The sequence below is a fragment of the Scardinius erythrophthalmus genome (genome assembly GCF_964197995.2).
Source record: "Scardinius erythrophthalmus genome assembly, chromosome: 5".
NCBI classification, from domain to species: Eukaryota; Metazoa; Chordata; class Actinopteri; order Cypriniformes; family Leuciscidae; genus Scardinius; species Scardinius erythrophthalmus.
The window spans coordinates 18,686,292-18,710,433 of record NC_138225.1 but is presented as its reverse complement, the minus strand read 5'-3'; the positions used below and the strand labels follow the sequence as shown (position 1 = coordinate 18,710,433).

The following is a 24,142-nucleotide window of genomic DNA, read 5'->3' as shown; positions in this document are numbered from 1 at the left end:
GATGTCAAATAGACGTTTAGAAGATGTCTTTAAAATGTAATGATGTAATGTAATTTAGAATGTATGTTAAACTGACATCTTCTATTCGTATACATTTTCTATTTGACATCTGACAGGAAACGTCCCATAGACGTATTGCAGATGAGCAAACACTCTTAAAAATACGTCTTCCAGATGTAAAATACACATCAAATAGTCGGTGCTATCTGACCACACGTAAATGTACTATAGCCTACGGTTAACCTAACCCTACCCAAATAGATGTGGTCCGGAATCCCGTATAAATAGTTCCGAGACGTTTTTTAAAAAAGTTAAAAATAGTAATGTTTCCAAATTTTCCAAAACATTTAACATTTAACACACACACACACACACACACACACACACACACACACACACACACACATTTGTAAAAAAAAATTTATATTGAAAATGATCAGCTGCTTGATATAAGCTGAGAATGCTGTAACATTTTAACATTTCGCCTTAATTATTTAAATGAACGTCAACTTTCGCCTTTGGCGTTATCCTCCCACAATGTTATTATCCCTAACATGCGCCTGTTATAATGACAATTCTTTATTTTTGATGGAACCGAAAAATATCCAGACGTGATGACGACATTGTTCTGCGTAGGCTTAGCGCTCAAGCTCGGGTATTTTCCCCGCGCGCTCGCTCGCTCCCTCGCTCAGAGAGAGATCTCATCATCATTTCACCGTCACGCAGCGCACGGACGGGCACCAGCATCAGCATCAGCGGTGGATGCGCAGCACTGGATGATCCCGCGCACCGTAAATATATCCTGACCACTACATATTTGAGTGTCATTGCACAGAAATTACAGGCACAGGTTTCCCAAAACTGTGGGACGGGGGAATGATAAACCCCGGATCCCCCGGGCCGTTGTACTGTTCGTAAGGATGCGATCACTGAGCCGACCGTGGGCCTCGCTACTCACCGAGGCTTTCCTCATCACAACAGTCGCCGTCAGCGCTGCAATGGCAGGTAAGACACGTTTCATTCGCGCCATTGACGTGCGTCGTGATGCCAGACCGGTGTCTTGGGTTAACGGTCACTGGGTATTCATATAGCTCAAAACAGCCACATAGAGAGGATGTATGTTGTATATTTTGCTTCCTCTGTACACATGTGCACTGCAAGTGTTTGTTAAAGTCATAATTGGACTATACAAGAATGTGTTCGCTCACATTCAGTGACTAAAGGACCCTTTTAAATTAGTTAAGACTTAGATTCTGTTTGAATCTGTCTTTGATTTGAATGAAATATTCTGCTGTTTAAAAAAATAATCAAAACTCAATAATGAGATTTAATAAATGTTAATGATGCAGGATAAAAGAACAACAGATCTGCTCTCTGACGCAAGTGGGAGAGATATGGACCCCCTGTCATCCACATTTGTGTCCATTTTGGGAAATGGGTGCACTCCTTAGTTTTGATGTCATGCCTATTGGCTAAATGACAGTGGTCCCTCTCCAGTTTGAGACGTGTCTCTTTGTGTCCCAATCAAAGATTTTGTGTTAATGTCCCGATAGCGTCATACTGCTCACCCCAGGGGCTCTTCTTTAACACTTTGTTGTTGTGTAATGGAAACTGGCAATCAGCAGTAGGAACTCCAGACACCTCTTCTGCCACTCAGGTTTGGGCTATAAATAAGAACAATAAGAATGCAGCGCATGATGGTCACTAGAGTCCCCCAAACCTATTGGGCCAAAGACAGTCACTTTCAACTCAAGGAAAAACTGAACAACAAAAGTATTTTGTTCACTCTGCAAGACCAAATCATGACTTGTACATATTTAATTCTTGTGTATTTTTTTTATTTTTGTTTTTTTGCAGCAGAATACACCACCAAAAAAGTACCATTGTATTACATGTTGTTTTAAACTAATACAGTGATATTCTTTATGGAAAATTGGAGTACCATGGTATAAAATAATCATTCAGCAGTAACATAGTACTATTAGGAATATATAAATGCAATATATTGGTTTTCATCTGATAATAGTTTTGTTTTCTTATTAGTATCAGTTGATATTGAATATATATCAGCTGACATCGGACGTTTAATTGTGCATGCTCATTTCCCCTTATATTGATTGTCTAAACTAATAGTTTAATAACATTGGTGAAGGTAATCTCTAGCTCAAAATGAATCCGTTTTTCAATCTGTACATTACAATGTTGTGATGCCAAAATTCACTTGTAGCATATAAAATGATTGGTTTTAGACAGTGTTTTGTTTTTAAAGTGCCCCATTTCTTTTTCGAATATTATCTTTCATGCAGTGTGTAATAAAGTTGTCTGGGAATGTAAATGGTCTGCAAAGTTGTAAAGTCGAAAGTGCATGATAAATAAAGTTATCGTCTCTCAAAAGTAAGAATCGACTCTGAACAACCTAAACGAGTCGTCATGAGTTCTAGTCTTACTTCCGTTGCCTGCATACGTAACGTGGTAAAACATTTGCATAATACCACCTATGGTCTTCATTGCCTGTCCACGAACAACATCTACTTTGACCCGCCCTTCAAACACTGTAGCTGGTGTCGAGAAGATGCTGTGTTCTGAGCTGTGACAGCAAATATGTATTTTCACTTCCAAAGGATGAGGATGTGAATAATCAGTGGTTAGAATTAATTTTTACAGTGATACCACAGCACTATAATCCCAACCTTTTGTTTTGTTCCCGTCATTTTACTGACGGCTGCTTTGTAAATCTCGCTGAGTTCAAAGCGGGATTCGCAAAACGCTTGTCCATGAAAGATTTATTTGTACATATAAGTTTATTTGAACCAACTTGCTTCTCAGAATCACAACCTGTAAGTATGATTAATAATTGATTTTTATATTTTCTATTGAGTGTTTAAAATACGTTTTGTGTGTTATGTTGTGTAAACTCAGTGCAGCTAGGTCTTCAGCTAACCGGCTAACTCACAGTATTACGCTCTTACTCAAATAGTTCTGCTAATCAGCTGTTATTATTATCTACAATTGTGTCAAATAAGGCAGATTGTCTGTCTTTCTTACTTGAAGTGATGATAAATGTTTGTGCTTGGCTAACGTTTTTATCCGGTAGACCAATCACAACAGACTAGGCCATCTGACCAATCAGAGCTTAGTAGGAGGGGTTAGGGAGACTGAATCTTAGAATTGCTTCAAACAAATCATTTGAGAATTTTTGGTGATATTAAATGCATATTATGAGAATTTTTTTTTTTTTTACCTGATAAATGTAAACCTGTAGTAGGAGACACTATCTTTTTTGTGTTGCATTATTTAGGCTTAGTCAACACATCACCAGCAAATAATCTGTCAAAAAAAGATGAAAGAAGAGAGCTGAGAGCTTAAGCTGCATAAAGTGATTTTGACCATGGTGGATGATATTTAACCAGAAGCAAGGCCATTTTATGAAGGCTTTTGGAGGTGGCCAGGGCTTTGCTCACACTGTATAGGAGCTGTGAAGTCGTTAATTGACCATCTAATGAGAATGTTAAAGTAACCTTCAAAAATGAGCACTGCAAATGGTTCTTCTTTCAGAGAACTTGTATAGAGGCTGTTATCCAACCACAGAGCGATAATATAGATCATTCGTATGCAGAGAGAAAGGGTATACTCACTGTAGATGTTGCTATTGCAAGAGATAGGGATGAAAAGAATATATATATATATATATATATATATATATATATATATATATATATATATATATATATATATATATATATATATATATATATATATATATATATATATATATATATACCAGTTCTAGATAAGGATTTTAAGGGCTAGAATATCTGACTATTTTCACAGAATAAATATTTAAACTAAACATATTTTAAGCAAGATTAATATACTTGAGAAGCAAAAATCCACTGTAGAAAATTCATTACATTAAATTTTCCTACCCCGTAGTTTTTCTTGTTTTACGCGTAAACCTCACTAAATTATATAAAAAAAAGTTTTATTATTAATATGTGACCCTGGACCACAAAACCAGTCACATGGGTCAAATGTGAGATTTTATACATTTGATTTTTATTCAATTTGATACATTCCATTGATATATGGTTCGTTAGGATTGGGCAATATTTGGCCGAGATACATTTATTTGTAAATCTGGAATCTGAGTGTGCAAAAAAATTGAAACATTGAGAAAATTGCCTTTAGAGTTGACATTTATGTTTGCAATTCTGCTGCATTCACTCACAAAAATAAATGTTTTATATATTTACGGTAGGAAATTTACAAAAATATCTTCATGGAACACAATCTTTACTTAATATCCTAATGATTTTTGGCATAAAAGAAAATTTTGAGAATTTTGACCAATTTTACAGTGTATGAAATGCATTTTAGAATTGACACGTGACTCAAGGCCTTTATTTAGGCTAAGCCATTAAAGACATTCAATTCAGTTATTTCTATCTGAGTCTGTCTTCCTGATGCTTTTTGTTGATGTTGCCTCCTGTGCAAAATACTCTGATTTAATGCCTGCAGAGCACAGTCACGTCAGACCTAAGCTGCCGTGAAACAGGGTGAGATGTTTTAAGCAGCACGTCGGGTTGACTGTAATCCTCGTGTGCTTGCGTGTGAGACTTCAGATTGTTCTGTCATTTTAATCTCACTTTAAAGCAGATGCCTAAAACCGTGAAGTGAAGAGATCTGTCATCAAGTTCAGTGTCTTTCTCTCATGCTCTATAATCTTTGTGTATATTTTAACAACAGGAGAGATGTCTGGTATAATAATTCAGTAGTTCTGTCACCCTCGCTGCATTCTTTCGATGTAATAAAGGGTCACAATAGAGAGATGTGTTATTGAAACACAAAGGTTACAGCTGCCACTCAAGTTGCAAATCATCCCTCATGAATATTTTCAAGCTGTATCTCGTCTTACGCTGCTTTCTTTCACTCTCAGATGTTATTATCTCAGATGTTATTATTCTCTCTTTTTTCTCTGTTCTCTCCTCTCTTGCGCTCTTAAATTTCTTTGCGCTCTGCTTTCTGTATTATTTGTTTTTGCTTGTCTTTTTCTGTTTTCTCACTCTTTTAACTTTCAGGGACCCAATGCAGCAAAATTGCTACGTTTAAGTATTTAAAAAATACCTATTCTTCGCTAAATATGGGTTAACAGCAGCTCACACTCTTAAACGGACCATAGCAGCATGCTTGGCAGGAGAATATTTACAATTTGGTTTCTCCCAGCATGCCACAAGTCACAAACATAGTCATTGACTATTGGCACCATTGAATAAAATTGTTATAATTAAAAATTTTATTAAACATCTTTCTATCTGTGCTTAATGATGTTTTATTAACAAAGTTCGGGAGGAGCACGATCAGATAATTAACACAAGTGGAGAGCACTCAGCAGTCAATGGTTAGAGGTATATATACTGTACATTCAGCAGTCTCACCTCAATCCATTGACAGTTTAGCAGCATCCCTCCACCACCCCTTCTCCGCACTTCTAGTCCTAACCACTTACATACGGGGGGAGTACTCTGGGTTCGGGCTGAACTCCGAGCTCGGAGCCCTCCCCCCTGGACAGCACGCCGAATATGCATTAAACTTTACCCCCTCTAATTGTATGTAAGTGTGAACTCGTGAAAGTCAGATGTTCTCAGTGACATACACCACCCGACAGGCCGACCGGCACCCTTAGAGATGATCTGATACAGTGCAGTGCATGTGTGAAATCTGTCTGGCTCCTTTTTGAAGGATCAATACATTGTCTGTAGAAAGGCTGAAGTGCTGCACATGTGTCGTGTAAGGTCATGCTCACCTGAGAATACACTGTCTCCTGGTTTGAGCCATGGTGGCCTGGCGGTCTCTGCAGTCCATATTTTCTTGTGAACATATTCTATATTAAGCTTAGTAAAGGACAGAGAGAGATAGTTGTTTTGCATTGTTCATAAATTCACTTTTTTCTTTAATCTCATATGGGTGCTCTCTTATTGAGTCAATAATACATGCAATGATGCAAATGTCATGTTTTACTGAACATTATTGATTAATTGGATAATTTAATTTCCCCTCTAATTGACACAATGGATTTCATCTCATTACTAATTTAGAGACAAGACTGGCCACCTAAATTCTGCCCTGAACAAGACAAATGTATTCATACATGAGCACCAATCTGAGGTCAGGAAGCAGATGGTGATGTAAGAATGTGAGGTGGCTAAAAAGGAAGATTTCATTTAAATTTTTTATGTTATTCACAGCAGCTGATGAAAGAATACTATTTTTGTACGAACAATCTGAGGGGGCAGGCTCAACCAATGACATGAAAAGTGTTTGAAATTTATTTGAATCAGTTCTTATGTTTGAAATTATGTTTGCTGCTCAGGCAACATTCAAGTTCAACTTTTTACATTTAAACATAAGGTTTTTTTTAAGAAATATAATTACTTTTTTATTCAGCAAGGATGCATTCAATTGATCAAAAGTGTCAGTAAAGACATAATGTTACAAAAGATTTCTGTTTCTGTTCTTTTGTACCTTCTATTCAAAGAATCCTGAACAACAACAACAATTGTGGTTTCCACAAATATATTAAGCAGCGCAAGCGTTCAAGAAGAAATATAACCAAATCAGCAGATTTCTGAAGGATTATGTGAACCTGAAGACTGGCGTAATGATGCTGAAAATTTAGCTTAGCCATTGTAACGATGAGGCAGGAATGAAGCAGAGAGAGAATCCACATGCAAGCACTACTTTAAAGGGATAGTTCACCCAAAAATGAAAATGCTGTCCTCATTTACTCACCCTCATGTTGTTCCAAACCTGTATGATTTCCTTTCTTCTGCTGAACACAAAAGAAGATATTTTAAAGAAGGTTGGTAATTAAACAGTTGCTGGTCCCCATTGACTTCCATAGTATTTTTTTTCCTACTATGGAAGTCAATGGGGTCCATCAGTCGTTTGGTTATTGACTTTCTTCAAAATATCTTCTTTTGTGTTCAGCAGAAGAAAGAAAGTCATACAGGTTTAGAACAACATGAGGGTGAGTAAATGAGGACAGCATTTTCATTTTTGGGTGAACTATCCCTTTAATAAAATAAACAGGTAATCCAGGGCGAACTCGGAACATGGAACGACAAACAACAACTAAAGCACAGAGGTTTAAATACACAGGCAAACAAGCTAAACAAGATAACAAGGGGGCGTGGTTAATCAGAAACACCTGGGGAGACTAATAAACAAGAAAAACTACAAAGTTAAGGACTACAAAACATGGCACAGAACAGGACATAACAAAAGTCCACACAAGACAAGGAGAACACAAGACAGGAATTTTGACAGCCATCACAGGAATAAATTACCTCTTAAAATATTTTAAAATAGAAAACAGTTATTTAATTGTTTTTACTTTATTTTTTATCAAATAAATGCTGCCTTGATGAACACAAGAGACTTATTTCAAAAACATTAAAACATCCTACCATCCACAACCTTTGCAATTGTAATGTGTAACATCCCATAATTTTTTCTGTACAGTACTTTATCCATTCCTTCAGTATGTGATTTAAATTCTTTAACAGTTTGCAGGGAAAAGGATTAACATTAGCATAAAACATCAAGTGCAAACAGGGAAAATACATAAATGATGAGAAGTGACTGGATTAGATTTGCCCAGTGCTCTTATGAGTCATCTTTAAATTGGACTGTTTATTTACTCGCTGTCATATTATTTTTAACATTTCAAAAATAAGGTTATTTTTGGGACATTTCACCAAGGCGCTCAACACTTCCAAAAAAGAGAAACTCTACCCCGCAGCTGTATTCTTTCTCTCTGTGCCCTCCTCAGTCAGCCTGTCATGTCACATGAAACACAAAGTTCTTGAGAGTGACAGCATGCAGTCCACTGTACCTCAACATAGTTTGTCATGTTTTTCAAACGCATTGAGAAGCAAGTGTACAGGGAGTTTTGAAAGACTTGCTTAGTCTGGCATGAATAAAAACATCATTCCTTTATCTGTTGTGTTCACTGTTCACTGAATGGTGTTGCTAGGCGAATGATAATTCACAAGAATGTCAGCTGAAGTTCACTGGAAAAATTGCAGCAATATGAAGAGATGTATGTAGATGTGTTGCAACTGTATGAAGCATTCATGGATTTGTCGGACCACCCTAAATAGACAAACATGCATAAGGTATCTTTAAAACACCACAGGCCAAGTAGTAAGACATAAATGACTAGCAACTAGTAGACATGTAAATGTGCAGCATCAGTGCATCATAGGACTCTATTTATTGTTCACTGGTGGATAGCAACTTCATTCAGTTTGTCCACTTATTCTGAGGACCCATAGAGAATGAGTTCTGTATAAATAGCAAGTGACACGCTGAAGCTCACAAAAACACTCTGCTATCATTCATTTTATTTCATTTTAATTTGACATATTGTAATATTTATCATGTGGTTATATGGTTATATTTTATTTTTGACAGATCTTTACCTTCATTCTCAAACCAGATGTACCTCTTTGGCCACATTTACATTTACAGGTGACCCAATTTTTTCCTCCCATGATGTAGCACAGATCAGATATGACCCACGAGCATGTAAGCAGATAAAAAAAAGCATTCACATGTGGAAATAAATCTTACATGAATTGGATACGTGCATTTGCGTCTGCCATGTAAGCGGACAGATCGGATGCGGACTGTCAATGCGAGTCGTATGTCATTGGAAAAGCGACTGTGGACGCCAACCGCGATCACATGACTTTTCAATGTCTCAAAGTCTCAACCCTGCAGAGTCATGCTGAAGTTTTATGTCTTTTGAGCCTTCAGTGCGAAGATACAGCGAAAATATAGAGTACATGTGGTGTTAAAATCAGTATGCCACAAACAGCTCGGCCTCATATTGTCCTTCTGTCAGAGATATTTTGAGGTCTGTTTTAGTCTGTCCTGTATGAGTTAAATCTTTAATCTGAAGCAAAACCAGCATGACTGGGTCACCTTGAGGCATGTCTGAACCATGGCCAGACGCTGACACTTTCCACCCTCAGCGGAGCCGCTTTGGCCTTTGTTGGCAGGAGCAGGATGGAGTGAGAGATGATAGTGGTGTTCCATAGCAGTGATGTGTGTGTGTGCGTGTGTGTGTGTGTGTGTGTGTGTGCTTGGAAGTAGATATTAGATTTGCTTGCAACACAGATTACTGTGGATCTGTTTCGGTTCGCTTCTAATCACATTCTTACAAAACTGCAACAGAACTTCTTATCTGGACTTAGTATCTACATATTTTAAATATTAACTAGTCAGTTGGTTGTCTGAAAGACTAATTAGCTCATCTGTATTATGAAAGCCCTATATAATTAGTCTGGTTTAAAGGATGTGCTATTCTGGGCGAAACTTGCACCGCTCAAGACAGTGTGAGTTTGTATCTATAGTATCCTTCAGTCACATGGTTTGATTAAGATGGTAACATGCAGATGCATGTTTGATAGTCATCTCCATCTTATGCGAGGAAGTGATGATTTCTTATCATGTTAAATTGATAGCTAGGGATTTTTAGACAAATGGATTGTTGTGTTCAAGAGTGATAAAGAGCAGTAAAATGTGTTTGTGCAACAGTGTAGATAAATGTGTCTGTATGTGTGATTGAGAGGCTGTCGAATAAAAAACCTGATACCCCTCTGTTAATGAGATTAAGATCTGACAAACTAAGCTTGGCTTTAAACTCTCATGTCCATCTCTGCATCACCTCCAGCTCAGTGACAATGTGGGATTCTGGTAAAAACCATCACTGCTGATGCTTTATAGGTTTAATGAGTCACTTCTTCATATTTACTCACTTAATGTGCAGTTCCAGTAAAAAGCAAATTGCAAGGCAATGACTGTTGTTTTGAGAATTTGTAATCAATAGCATTTAATAATCTGAGACAGATTTGTAGATGAGTCTGAAAACGATGTGGTCAGTAATGCTTTTAACCATTATAAATAATGACTATTAATGAGACAGTCAATAAATACATCTAGATGCACAGTTCGTTAATATTGCACTCTTTTGAGCTTCATTATTTTTTTTAAATAATACTATTTTTATAACATCTTCTCAATTGTTGTGGTCAGTTTTCTTGAATCTCTCCCCTGACTCGCTCTGGTTCAGAAGAGTTCGTCTCCGCCCCCTTTTCAGCTACTGCATTGGCAGTGACTCACACCTGATTATGTCACACTTACTCTGTTGCCATAGCAGTTGTTATGGAAACAGCAGCCAAGGTTTCAGTGGCAAAGGCTTTCAGAATTAGAACTCAATAAAGAAATAAGCCACTTGAGGCTGTGCATTGCAATGATTTTACTATGCATATATAAAGTGTTCTAATAGGCACAACATGCAATGCAATGCATGCAATGTTAAAATCACTGTAACACATGACTGTGAATTGCTTTTATTGCATTCATAAAATGGTAAGAACAGGAATAGTTAGGATAACTGAAGTGTCCATTGTCCATCTGACAATGGCAAACATGCTAAAGCTGATTAAAAAATGTGTTCCATTTGTTTTCCTGTTAAATGCTATTTATACATTTACAAATTAGCGGTGCAAATATTGTTTGGCGCCGATAGCCTCGTGGGCAGAGCACAGACATATAGTGTCGTTGCACTTTGGATGACCTAGTTTGAGTCCTGGCTCTTGGACCTTTCCTGATCCTGTCCCATCTCTCAATCCCATCACAATAAAGGCAAAAAATGATCTTTAAAATGTATTTTTCAAATATGTATCTTTACACCTTGACGTGCATAAAACAGAACATAATGGGCTAATTCTCAAGCTGATTTTGATATAAATTCATCTGTGCTCGATGTATTGTGTTAGGCTCTCACTATCTGTGTAAATAATAGGGCAAAAATGCATGCATGCAATTTGTTTGAAATCGGGAAGCATTTTTAAACTGCCAATAAAATGCATTTTTACTGGAAAATTAAATGTTTCATTTGTTTTTTTTTATTATTTGATTTATGTTATGTCAGTTCACAATTAGGAAATCCAAATGTCAATGGAACTTTCAACTACATTTAAAGTTAAATGCATTATGCTTCCCATAGACTTCACGGAGTTTGAGGAGCAGTCACATTTCTACATTTCACACATCCGTAGTAGATATCGCCATCCGTCCATGTTTACATTTAACATGATTAAATATCAAAATGTGCTGCACACTTTTAAATGTCAGTTTGTGTTATTGCATCTGTTAAAGTTTACGCATCTGTTTATATTTTCGACCAGTTTCCCCTTTCGCTTGAGACCTGTTTTGGGGGCTGTTCACAATTCACAATGAACATGTTTGGGTTTGAACGCAGCTCAAGCATTCAGAATTCAGTGTCAGAACTACAGTAAATGTGGATGAGAATCTTTAAATAAAAGATTTGCTGTTAATATTTGATGAAGGATGAATATAATGATTATTTATTATTCATATCTCCCTGCTGAATACAAACAAAAGAATGAACAGCTGAGTTGTGTGTACCATTACAAGCTCCACCAACATTGTTTGTTAGAATGATAAAAAACTTGTGGTGTTATAATGAACATTTGTTCAGTATGGATCCCTGCTGACAAACAGTGGGAGACACACGACACGACTACTTTGTTGTTCTCTGACATAATTTGATACTTGTGGGTGATGGATCTCCTCTGCACTTTAACCTGCTGCCCCAGTTCTGCCCTCAGCTGCAGTGCCCACATAGCACTGCTGTTTTATTCTTAAGCTCTCCTTCATAACATTAACAAGAAACAATACACTAGCTCAAAGAAAGATATGCTAACATGAGCAGGCTGATTACTGTTAGTTGTTCATCCAATTATTCTGTGTGACGAAGAGCCTTGACATGTTCTTGTTGTATCAGTGGATGCCAAACAATGTTGTGTCTAATATTTGTGGATCACTTAAGCTGCAGCTGGATTGCTTTGGGGTATCGCGAAAATAGACATAGGCCTACTAACTGAGAGAGTCAAGAGAATTTTGTTCATCCACTGGCATCTTTATTATATCATTTTAAGATGAAGTAAAGTAAAAAAAAAAAAAAAAAAAGAATATATATATATATATATATATATATTTTTTTTTTTTTGCAGTCATAGATTCCTGCTGCCTCGGATAAGTCAGATAAATAAACGTCTCAATAAACTTTATATTTAAGCAGCAGTCAGGTCACTGTGGTCAGTGGAAAAATATTGGTCAGTCATCTTAGGCAATTATCACAAAATATATATATAAAAAAAAAAACACAAGGTCATCAGAACCTCAACGGAAAGCGGAGTGGGTCATTCATGGGTCTTTGTCTTTTCTGTCTTAGTTGTGGGACATTGTCCTCGGAGTCTGGACTGTGCCCGGGAGCGACGGCACTTCTGCCAGCCTGGCTCTTCACACTGCGGCCCATGCCTAGACCCATTCGTGGAGAACAAACGAGGGAAGTGTGTGGTCAGGAGAAGAAATCACTCCGGTGAGTACTGTCAACATCAGACTGAGTCGTACAAAAAGTCTCTTTCAAGAAAAGTCAGTTCACTTGGCAGCCGTATTTTCAACAGCTCCGGGAAGCATGCAAGACCAACTTTTATGGATAGGGAAAGACAGAAATCTGAAAAAAAACTGCTTGCCTAAGTCACATTTAGATAACATTACAAATCAGCAACCAAATCTGACATTAACTGTCCCGTGAATGTAGTTTATTATGCTCAAATAGCGTTAAAAATGCGTATACTTCAGGTTGGCCCGTGTACATGTGCATTCCCAAGCACAATGTTTAAGCACACTGACGGTTTCTATGCAAACCAGAACTTGCAGTGACTTTACCAATTTGCGATTGGCTTTTTTCTTTAGAAGTTGAGACTTATGCCACCATATTGGTATTCATACAGTCTTTCGTCATTGTACACAATATTACTGCACAGGGTTTACAGTTTGTGTTGGAAAATATCTTTGACTGAAAAAAATCACTGCAAGTTGTTTTCAAGACTGCTACAGTGCTGAACTGATACGTAGTGGTTCAAAATGTAAGGAAGCATTTTTAGGCTTCCCCATCAATAGCTTTTGCATATGCATATGCATTGAACTGCAGTGGAAGACCTCTCACTCCTTGCAACCTTCCAGTCTGGCTTCCCTCTCCCCCTTTTACACCCACACATTGCTGCAGAATGCAACAGGGAGGAGGGGGGCTAGTGAAATAACTCAGCCGGTCTCTTTCTACACTGCAGTGGTAGGAATTGACAAATGCCTGTGTAAACCCACTTAGCTTTAACCATACCAACAAGCAGCCTTTAGATGTAAATATCCCCAAGTGTTTCATTCTCGTTTTCAGTTAAAAAGTTAATTTTGACTACAGCCTTGAGGATTATCGATCAGTAATTTTCCAGTGTTGCTGTAGGAGGGCAGTGCTGTTGACACCTAATCGATAGCACTCAACAGGCAGGAGCATGAATAGCACCCTTTCCTTCTCCCTCTTTTAACTCTCTCTTTCTTTTTTAAAGTTTATTCAGAAGACATTAGAGGCATCACATATTTTTCACAGACCCTCCAACTATTGTGTTGCTCTTTGGCTTATGCCAAAGCCTTTGGGTCTCCTTTTCTATTCGTGTTTTATGCACAGACATTTTGATTATTTCAAAACGTGTGTGTGCATGGTTTCACTCCAATTGATGATTGATCTATAAGTTTGCATCTTAACTCTTTCCCTGCCATTGACAGGTTAACTCTCATTTATGAGAAAAAGCTTCCCAGCCAATGACGCATTTTTACGGCTTTCCATGTTATCATTGTTATATGGTGTAGGGGGCGCTATTATGCATCTCCTGAACGAGTACAATATCTCCAGATCAAAAAACAGGCAAAAAAGCAGCAGAAACTAGCGATCTAACAATAAACAGCATATAAATCAAAATGGCCTTATGTTACTCAAAAGGAATGCCGACCCAGGAAGTGCTATAGGACTGTGCAAGCTTTGGCGGTGTTTATGGACTCGATCTACTCCATCTATGTTTTGATCATCATACTGAACCAGATCCAGACGCAGTCTTTGACAAAAACGGGATTTTCTCAATTCTCAATGTTGCCTTTTATTTTATATATAAAACGTACCCACATTCCAGTGTTGAAAAAAAAAAGAATGCATTAAGCAAGAATAAAACTGATCTAAAGCAGAGGGTCTTTCTTGTGATATATCGCATGTTCAGATATTCATACAACAAAATATTCTGGAGGCAATGAAATGTTTGTGAAAATGGCCAAAAACACTTTTTTTTACAAACCGATGGCAGAGAAAGAGTTCATTATAAATGTATTAAATTTTTTTTTTTTTTTTTATGTGTTTTTTAAAAATATTATTATTATTATTACAAATCAAATAAGTAATTATTCTTATTTTAGAATAACAAAAATGATGTCTGTTGTATCTTGATCTGGGATAGGTGCACTAAAGGCCCATTTAAGGTGTTTTTAAGTGTTTTTTTGTTTCAGCTGGCTTTGAGATTCACACACTTGACCTTACTCAAAGATTTTGCCACATTTGATCTCAGGAAGTGAGTGGCGAATGACTGTACAAGAGAGGTTGTGCGGGAAGCCCTTATCTGGTGATGACTAGAGCGTGTGATATGCAATTTACTAACTGCTGGTTAGTGATCCTTCACCGAATAGTCATTGACATTACAGAGAGGGACATGAAAACCTTTTCAAATAAGTGAGAATACTTTTACGCAATTATTGAATTAGGACTCTCATAAATATGCAATTATTGATTAATCATGATTCCTGTGTCAATACGTCCACACACAGGTTTCCATACAAATATTACAGCCATAAAGGAGTACACATGGCTAGTGTCACAGTCTGGTCCAACGATGAGGAAGACGGATCTGAAAAAGTTCAATAACATAAAGTATTTATTAAATAAAACAGAAACAAGTAATCCACAGAAGAGAATGATCAGCGTAACAACATGTAAAACACGACAATACCAGACAAAGCCTGAGAACTAATGAGGAACTTAAATACACAGTGATGATGAACCAAATGCAGACAGATGTGCTCATTAAATGATTAATAAGTAGCAGGAAACTAGAACAAAGGAAAGAGGTAACATTAAATGACAAACTAAAAGTCCATAAAAACGAAACCAAAGCTAAACTGAACATAATGGGGACAGCTAGATATGAGACCCAATAGCAATGTTTCCATTACCCTGTTTTCATGCGCATTTTGAAGTATCACATCAGAAACGAGGTATGGAAACGGCAAATTTAGAATGCTTTAGAACGCTTAAAGGGATACTTCACCTCTGGGAAGATGAATGTGTATTTACAATAGGTCATTTAAGTAGAAGAAATGTGAAGAAATTTTTGAATTTGGAGCTTTCTAGACTGAGAAAACCCAGAAAATTTATTTTTGGCTTGTGTGGATGAAAGATAACAACTCCCAGAATGCACTTGCTTTGCTGCCTTAGGAGGCCACAGCTACCGGTAAGGGAGCGCAGTTGAAAACAAACAACAAAGCTAGCCTAAGTGATGAGTTTGCCAGGGATTTAGAGATCGCCCAAAATGTCCGGGATTCGGCTTTTGCGTTCTACAGTCGCCATTCATTATGTTTACTGTGGCGAGCAGGACGAGGCTGGGGGGGGGGGGGGGGTAGATGTGACTGCAGTAGATGTGAAAGATATGAATAAAAATGAAGTTAATTCGGCCAGCGCTTATACCTGTGTTTACATCCTGTTTTTGGTTGAAGTCCAAAGTAGTCGATTGTCGAGTTCACACGCATATGTTTAGTTACCTATGATCACGCGCGTGAACTCGACAATCGACTACTTTGGACTTCAACAGAAAACAGGATGTAAACACAGGTATGAGCGCTGGCCGAATTAACTTCATTTTAACGGATGGTGTAGCAATATTGTTGTCCGGGTGGAAATCGGGAGAAATTCGGGAGAAAGGTCGGTCCGGGAGATTTTCGGGAGGGGCTTTGAAATTCGGGAGTCTCCCGGAAAAATCGGGAGGGTTGGCATGTGTGGATCCAACCCTCTATGGGCGGGTTGAAAACATGCGGAACAGCCCCTACTACTGGCTGTAGTCTTTAGCCTCTGGCCAGAAAATCCTCCGATGACGCAAAATGACGATTTTTGCGTCATCGGAGGATTTTTTCCAGACAAAAAATACATAAATCTCTTGTCTCAGGGGGATATGAGGGTGGAAAGCATGGTAATTCGAAAATACTACAGGTTTTCTACTAATACAAAACTTAATGCTAAATCCTGAAGTATCCCTTTAATTAACAAGAAAGTTTTTACGCTCACTTGAGGTGGTTTTTGACTTGTGCGAAAAAGGGTAAATGTCAATAATGGGAGAAGGAAATGCATTTACTGAATAAATTCTGACATAGTGAACATTAAACCCACGTGACTAATCGTCTGTTTCCGCTGATGGTGTTTTATTTACTGTTGGTTACTAGGTTACCAATACCACCGTCATCCGCTCGAACAACTTGATGGAAATGCACTAATACCTTTTTTTTACATGTCAAGTCAAGTCAAGTCAAGTTTATTTATATAGCGCTTTTCACAACACAGGTTGTATCAAAGCAGCTTCACAGTAATAAATTAGAACAATACATCAATGTTTGTTTCTAGTGGAACGTCTACGTTTGGTAATGCTGATCAATAGTATCGTTGATTGATTAATTCAATTAAATATCCCCAAATATCCCCAACTGAGCAAGCCAAAGGCAACAGTGGCAAGGAACCGAAAAACTCCATCAGGTGACCTAATGGAGAAAAAAAAAACCTTGGGAGAACCCGGGCTCAGTCGGGGGCCAGTTCTCCTCTGGCGTTTATGAACTAGAGGTCGGATTTAACTGTAGGATTAAAAGTATTATATGAATGCCTGGCTGAAGAGATGCGTCTTTAATCTAGTTTTAAACTGGGAGAGCGAGTCTGAGCAACGAACAGTATCCGGAAGACTATTCCAGAGTTTTGGTGCTAAATGTGAAAATGCTCTCCCTCCTTTGGTGGACCTAGATATCCTAGGTATGACCAAAAGCCTCGAATTTAGTGACCTTAAAGAGCGCGATGGATTATAGGGCGATAACATATAGTTTTTGCAAACTTTGAAAAGATTTGCTTTACGTTTGGATGGAAACCCAGCTAATAATTGCACATAGTTCTTCAGTTATGTTGCATTCGATAAATAATTGTATGATTCACTATTTATAGAACATCGAGTTCAGTTTAGAGGCTTTTCTGTAAAAAGCAAGTGGCTGATTTCAGTTTTATTAGTGTAGTTTTTTAATTTATGTGTTTAATTATGTGCTTGTTAATTCATTTAATTATGCAAGTTCAATCCTTTTGGAGCTTTCTATTTGAAATGCAGATTATCTAGTCTGTATAGGCTTATTAATGAAATTTCAAGGTCACTAGACAAAAATGCATCCCTTAAATGTGTAGTCAACGTCAAACTAAAGCTGTTTTTTTCCATGTTATTTGGAGTGGAAAATATATAATCTGACACTATTAAGTAAATTTATCTCGCTCTGGTAAAAATAGAACATTCATGGTTGGCTTAAGCATCTTTTTCTCTCTCACATACACAAACACATACACACCCTCTCTCTCTCAAACACTCAATCTGTCATTTCTCTTATCCTGCTTGTGAAGTTTTTGCTCTTGGCACTTCCCCAGTGGTTGCTGTGGTGACGGATTTCATTCATGAATCTGTGGAGGTCCCTCCCCCTATCTCTCCCTGCCCCTGCCTGTACGCCCTACTGCCCACATACGCATAGCAGCACCACACAACAAACCAACTGACCAAATCCACCTACACACACTGCAGTATACACATACACATGCACACGCAGCTAACACGGTATTACACAAGCTCATTAACACTTAAGCACACACATTTTTGGTTCGTTTCACAATGAATCATTTTTAAATGCACATACATATGTGTGCTATGAGTACAGCATACACATTCCACCCAATGGAATACAAACTATGCCAAGATGTCATATTCCTTGGTGCATTATTATTAAACTTACCTTATCAGAAGTTGCCACTTTAGTTAGTTCTGTAACTGACCTGTTACTGTTTTCTAGCTCAGAGCAACAGCTTTAACTCTAACATAACTTGGAAGTAGGCTATATGGACACTGTTCAATGTGCGTTCGAAAGTTTGGGGTCTGTAATTTTTATTTATTTATTATTATTCATTAAGGTTGCATTCAATTGAAAAAAATAGACAGTAAAGACATTTTTAATGTTACAAAAGATTTCTATTTCACAAAAAAATCCTTCCAGAAAAATATTAATCAGCACAACTGTTTTCAACATTGATAGCAGTAAATCAGCATATTCGAATGAGTTTTGCATTCACTGAAATATATATTATATTTTAAAACCGTTATTTTAAATTGTAATAATATTTATTAATATTACTGTTTTCACTGTTGATCAAATAAATACAGCCTTGGAGAGCATAAGAGACTTCTTTCAAAAACATTAGTAGATTACAGACCCAAACTTTTGAATGCTAGTGGAAGTACTGCAAATTTTCCATTATTCTTTCTCTTCATCCTCCCTCTCTCTCCCTTTGTGACTCTCATGTTTCTCTTTCACTCTTTCTTTCCCAAGCAGCCAAGGTCAACCATCTCCCAGAGCTGGATGAAGAGATAGACATTCTGTCCTCCATCATCAGCAGACACAGAGAATCAGAGATGAAGCACTTAGGTAAGACATGCGGATCCCACTATTCAAGGGGGATCCATCCGTGGGATAGTTCACCCAAAAATGAAAATTCTGTTATCATTTACTCACCCTCATGTCATTCCAAACCTGTATGACTTACTTTCTTCTGTGAAACATAAAAGGACAAAGTACATACAAGCTCAGACAATGAACATGACTGTCAGGTCCATATTACTTGTGCACTAAATTCCAGATTTTTTGAATCCATACAAAAGCTTTCTGTGAGGAACAAATTTCAGTCTTTATATTCAAACTGACACACTGCAGTTCACGTCACACACACGACAAGTAATGGTGTTTGGTGCTGATGATGTCAGGTCTGACATGAATCATCTTAAAGCCTCGGGACTACAGATGAAAATTAGCATCTATGCTATAATCTGGCTCATTTAAGTCTGTACAGAAGTGTAAGATTGTTCATTAATGTGCACTGTCCCGAATAAATAAATACATAAAATAAAAAGAAATATTTGGTATACACACACACGCACACGCAGCTAACACGGTATTACACAAGCTCATAAACACTTAAGCACACACATTTTTGGTTCGTTTCACAATGAATCATTTTTAAATGCACATAAATATGTGTGCTATGAGTACAGCATACACATTCCACCCAATGTAATACAAACTATGCCAAGATGTCAGTGAATATTATCAGTGAATAATGACTTTATTAAAGGTCTTTATTATTCTCTATTTTGGAGCTTGACAGCTGCGGCCACTTTTGTATGGGAAAAAGGTACATAAGATGTCACCTTTTGTGTCTCACAGAAAAATAATATCATGCCGTTTACAACAAAATTACGGTGAGAAAATAACAAAATGTATGTTTTATTTTTTTTGGTAAACTGTCCCTTTAAAAGAGTGCTGCCATAATTTGGCAGCCACTTATCAAAATTTTAGGTCTTTCTTATGGACGGTTGTTTCAGCCACAGAATAAAAAATAAATAAGTTACTTTTTTTCTCGCAATTTTTTATATCTCAAAAAGTCAGAATCGCAAGATAAAAAGTTGTGATTTGTAATTACCTTTTTTTTTTTTTATTCTGTTGTGGAAACAAGGCTTCCATACTTTCTTGAACACTGTTAATTCAGTACTTTCCATTCAGACTTGACAGCCTTTCTTTTTGTATTTTCCTTATGTTCTTCAGCCCCCTCTCCAGCTGCTCCCAAAGTCCCTGAAGATTCCTGGCCAAGCAGTCATCACAGAGCAGAAGCATCTTCTACCTCTGCTACATCAGAACAGCCTCTGACAAGTGTCCTGACCACTGCCTCCTCCACCACCAGCCCAGCCTCACACACTCCTGTGCACAGCGCCCCCTTTATCATCCCGTACCCCTCTGAGGACCACTCCTTCATCAGTGAGTTACATCTTGTTTGTTGACGGTTATAAAGATATTAGAGTTTGTGGACCTTCCTTTTCCTTCTATACCTTTTTCATGACATACTCCTTTTTGTTTTTTCTCCTTTAGTATTTTTGGGTGTGTTTCTCATGGTGGGCTCAGTAGCTATGGTCTTGACAGGAGTGTGTTGGGTCAGGTGAGATTTTGCATGATTTACATGCCAGTCTGACTTATATTTTGGACTTTCTCAGTAATGAACTGTATGAAAAAAACCTGTAAGAGAAAGATTGCACAACTCTCATGTACATTTTAGTACATTAGCATATACACTTCCATGCAAAAGCTTTTATTTTATTTTATTTTATTTTATTTTTTTAAGAAATGTGTATACTTTTATTCAGCAAGGATCCAATGAATTGATCAGAAATGACAGTAAAGACATTTGTAAATGCTCACGGTTTCCACAATGTATTACGTATCCACAAAATAAGCAGTTTGACTGTTTTCAACTTTGATTATATGAAGAAATGTTTCTTGAGCACTAAATCTGCATATTAAAATTATTTCTGAAGGATCACGTGACATTGGAAAAAAGGGGAAGAAAAGACAAATTCAGCTTTGCCATCACAAGAATAAATTGCATTTTAAAAAATATATTAAAATAGAAAACAGTTACAGTTAAGTGTGTAAACAGTTTACAGTATTTTAAATCAAATAATTGCAGCCTTGGTGAATATAAGACACTTCTTTTAACAACACAAAATGACCCCAAGCTTTTGAATGGTTGAGTTGATGAACTCAAAGAACAACTGGCGCTGTCATCTTTCTTCTCAGGATGCAGAGAGGCAATCGTCTGGCCCAGAAGGTCGATTATCCTGCTTTTGGGTTGATAGGTCCAAATTCTTATGATAGTGGCATGGTGAGTAGAGCATATGTACACATACAAAAACAAAGTGACATCCAGGCATGTGTCTTATTGTTTTTATGTTCACACGCTCTTCTATTATTCTAATATTAGACTGGAGATAAAACACTTGCCCAGAGTGCCCAGATGTACCACTTTCAGCTTCAGAAGCAGCAAATGATGTCACTCAAGTGAGTAGTCAGCAAATAGCATTAATAAACTTCTGTCTCTCATTAACTGCCTATCAACATTTGCCACCAATACTCAGCCTGCCTGTTTTAGAGAATGATAATAAAGTTAATAAGAAATGTTACTTAAGCACCAAATACAACATTTGATTTGACACATGATTTCTGAATGATCATGTGACACTGAAGACTGGAGTAATGCCTGCTGAAAATTCATTCTTGCCATCACAAGAATAAATTACAATTAAAAATATATTTAAAATATAAATTGTTATTAATATTAGTAATAATACTTCACAATGTTGGTGTTTCAACTGTATTTGTGAACCAACAATTGCAGCCTTGATGAGCATAAGAGACTACTTTCAAAAATCTAAAAAAAATCTTAACGTCCCCTAAACTTTTGAATGGCTGGAAAATATAAATGTTCTTCATCTACTCCATCTAAATATGAAAGCAGAAAACAACACTTCTTATACCACAATCATTTAACACACGTAGGCTTATAAACCATTGTAATATTATAAATCATACATGCCCAACTTTCTTTTAAAGAAATAAAATGGAAAATATAATTTAACAAATAATAAAGAAACATTTTTTTTATGTGTATATTTTAAAAATAGGTAGGACTGAATAGGTGAAATAAAATAAAATAAATGGTATTATTTACAATATTATTCACAACTTAGTGGCATGGCTTCTGTGTCTTGTTATCCTCATGCAGACAACGGAGTGATTCCAAGATTCCAGAGTCGGGAGCCACTTCGGATGAGGAAAATGAAGATGGAGACTTCACTGTGTATGAGTGCCCTGGACTTGCCCCAGTAAGAAAGCAATACTAAATTATTCTTAATGTGTGACAGATTGCATCTATAGCCGCTTTTCAACCTTCAGGCCGAACGGTTCTAAGAACAGTAAGGAATGGTTCCATTTGTATTTCCATCGTGCTGGTAGAATGCGTATAGTGACGTCGCAACTTGGTCACTTGTCTGTTGCCTGGCTACCAGTTTCTCTGTAGTTGAATGAATGATGAAACTAAAAGAAATATCTGATCATCCTCCATAACAGTCGCTATTGACATCTCATATTGTCTGTAAACACAAAATTACACTTGACGCAAAATTACATTCCAAAGATCGGCCGTTATCCATACCGACTGGGCCGGATCGGCACGGAATGGAACGGTTAAGCAGAGTACGGTTTGGCCAGACGGTGTAAAAGCGGCTTATGTTTGTTGTGTTTGCGTATGAGAGAGATCATAAATCATGCCTCCTGCAGGTGTAATGGATGGTATTATATGTCACCCACAGTGCTGCAGTATGAGGTCTCCCATAGTGACGTGGTGTTTGAACGTTTCTTTTTCTTTCCAGACCGGGGAAATGGAAGTGAAGAATCCACTGTTCGATGACTCCACCTTTCATCTTCACCTGCAGAAGAGTTACAACTAAACGCGAGAACTCAGAGGACGCATCGCGTCACGCACAAAAAAAACAACACGCATGAATTCACAATTGTGTGCTTTCCTCATCTGATCCATTCAGGCAAGGTCACAAAGGCCATTTGCTCTTGCATCGTGGTTCGTATGGACATTTGAGGGCAGTTTTTTTTTTTTTTTGTGTGCTGTCAAATACAAGATGGCAGCCTCTATCCGTGAGTGAGCTGAAACAGAATGCATTGAAACACTGTCAGAAATAATTTGCTTTGTTAAATTGATTCACACGTACACAAGCATCCTTTCTAAAGACCAGCCCCTTCGGACCAGGACACTGCGCTCTAGTACCTTTCAGTGTAATGGCAGATGTGTAAAACATTGCATGGGATTTCTGACGAAGAGTTACACCCATCCTATATAATCATGCACAGTTCGTGTCTCTTTCCTTAAGTCTTCTAGACCTGTTTGATAGTAATGTCCGCTATAAATACAAGGGACTGGGCGTCCTCTGTGCTCTCAAAAAGCTTGAACGTGTTCTTGATACCAGCTCAAGACTCATTTAATATCAGGTCATTGCTGAGTTCTGTTATGACGTCTTCTGTAGTATATTGTGAATACTGTGCAATGGAAAGGAATCTTGTTTATAGAATTACTTGTTTGAACATATCTTGCCTGCAAACACTAGTCATATTTAGAATGGACGTGGAAGATGAAGCCCCTTGAGGAGCAACGTAAATTATACAATTAGCATATTTTATGTTTTCTTCTACCAAATTTGTCTGTGACTGTATTTTTTAAAATACCAATGGTGATTTTACTATTTTTTTATAATTGTGCTCACAAGATTAACCCTAAATGATATTATGTAGCCTCTGTATAATCAGAATGGTCCTACTATGCATGATTTGAAGCTGTGTAAAAAATGAAGAAAGTCAGTGTGCAGTTCTGGTTCATTTATGGAACAAAAACACATATGTAATTGGATTTTTTAAATCAAACCCAGCCAAAAAAGACCTGATTTGCAGCGTAACACACTGTATATAGCTGCTATTGTGTACAGGCCAGGATTCTCTGATCTAAATCACTAACGGTGACGTGATATAGTTTGATTCTAGAGCGTGTCGCTCGCTGTTGTTTCTCAGGAAACCTGCCAACAGTAGCCAGTTTCTGTACAGAATTTTCTGTCATTTCTGCAGGGGATCCCTTCAGGTTCCTCTATATCTTGTACCTTTGAATCTTCTAGTCAAAAACTGCGGCAGTGTCGTCAGTCTATCAATGTTGCATTGAAGCAAAGCGAAGCCACTTAAAATTAGAAATGCTTTAGGTCTAGTGCCTGCTCTAACAACTGTCCGTTCTATTAGACAGTAATTGTGGGGATGCTAACTTTGACATGACTTACAATTTTCCACACACAAAAAAAACATTGGTCCACTGAAACTTTTTCAGCTACTGAGATGCCTGACATGCATGTAAAGATTGAATATATAAAGAGGAAATAAATATTTATATCAGCTC

General features: G+C 37.3%; 1 protein-coding gene across 1 annotated transcript; it reads left to right on the top strand.

Annotated features, from left to right (window-relative positions):
• The first annotated feature begins 607 nt into the window (after positions 1–607).
• Positions 608–24,142, top strand: npdc1b (neural proliferation, differentiation and control, 1b). Its single transcript, XM_081366226.1, has 9 exons — positions 608–1,005; positions 12,329–12,475; positions 18,643–18,735; positions 19,909–20,118; positions 20,230–20,296; positions 20,935–21,019; positions 21,119–21,195; positions 21,920–22,019; positions 22,566–24,142. The coding sequence occupies exons 1-9, from the start codon at positions 921–923 to the stop codon at positions 22,641–22,643; spliced, it is 942 nt and encodes a 313-aa protein (XP_081222352.1). The 5' UTR covers positions 608–920; the 3' UTR covers positions 22,644–24,142.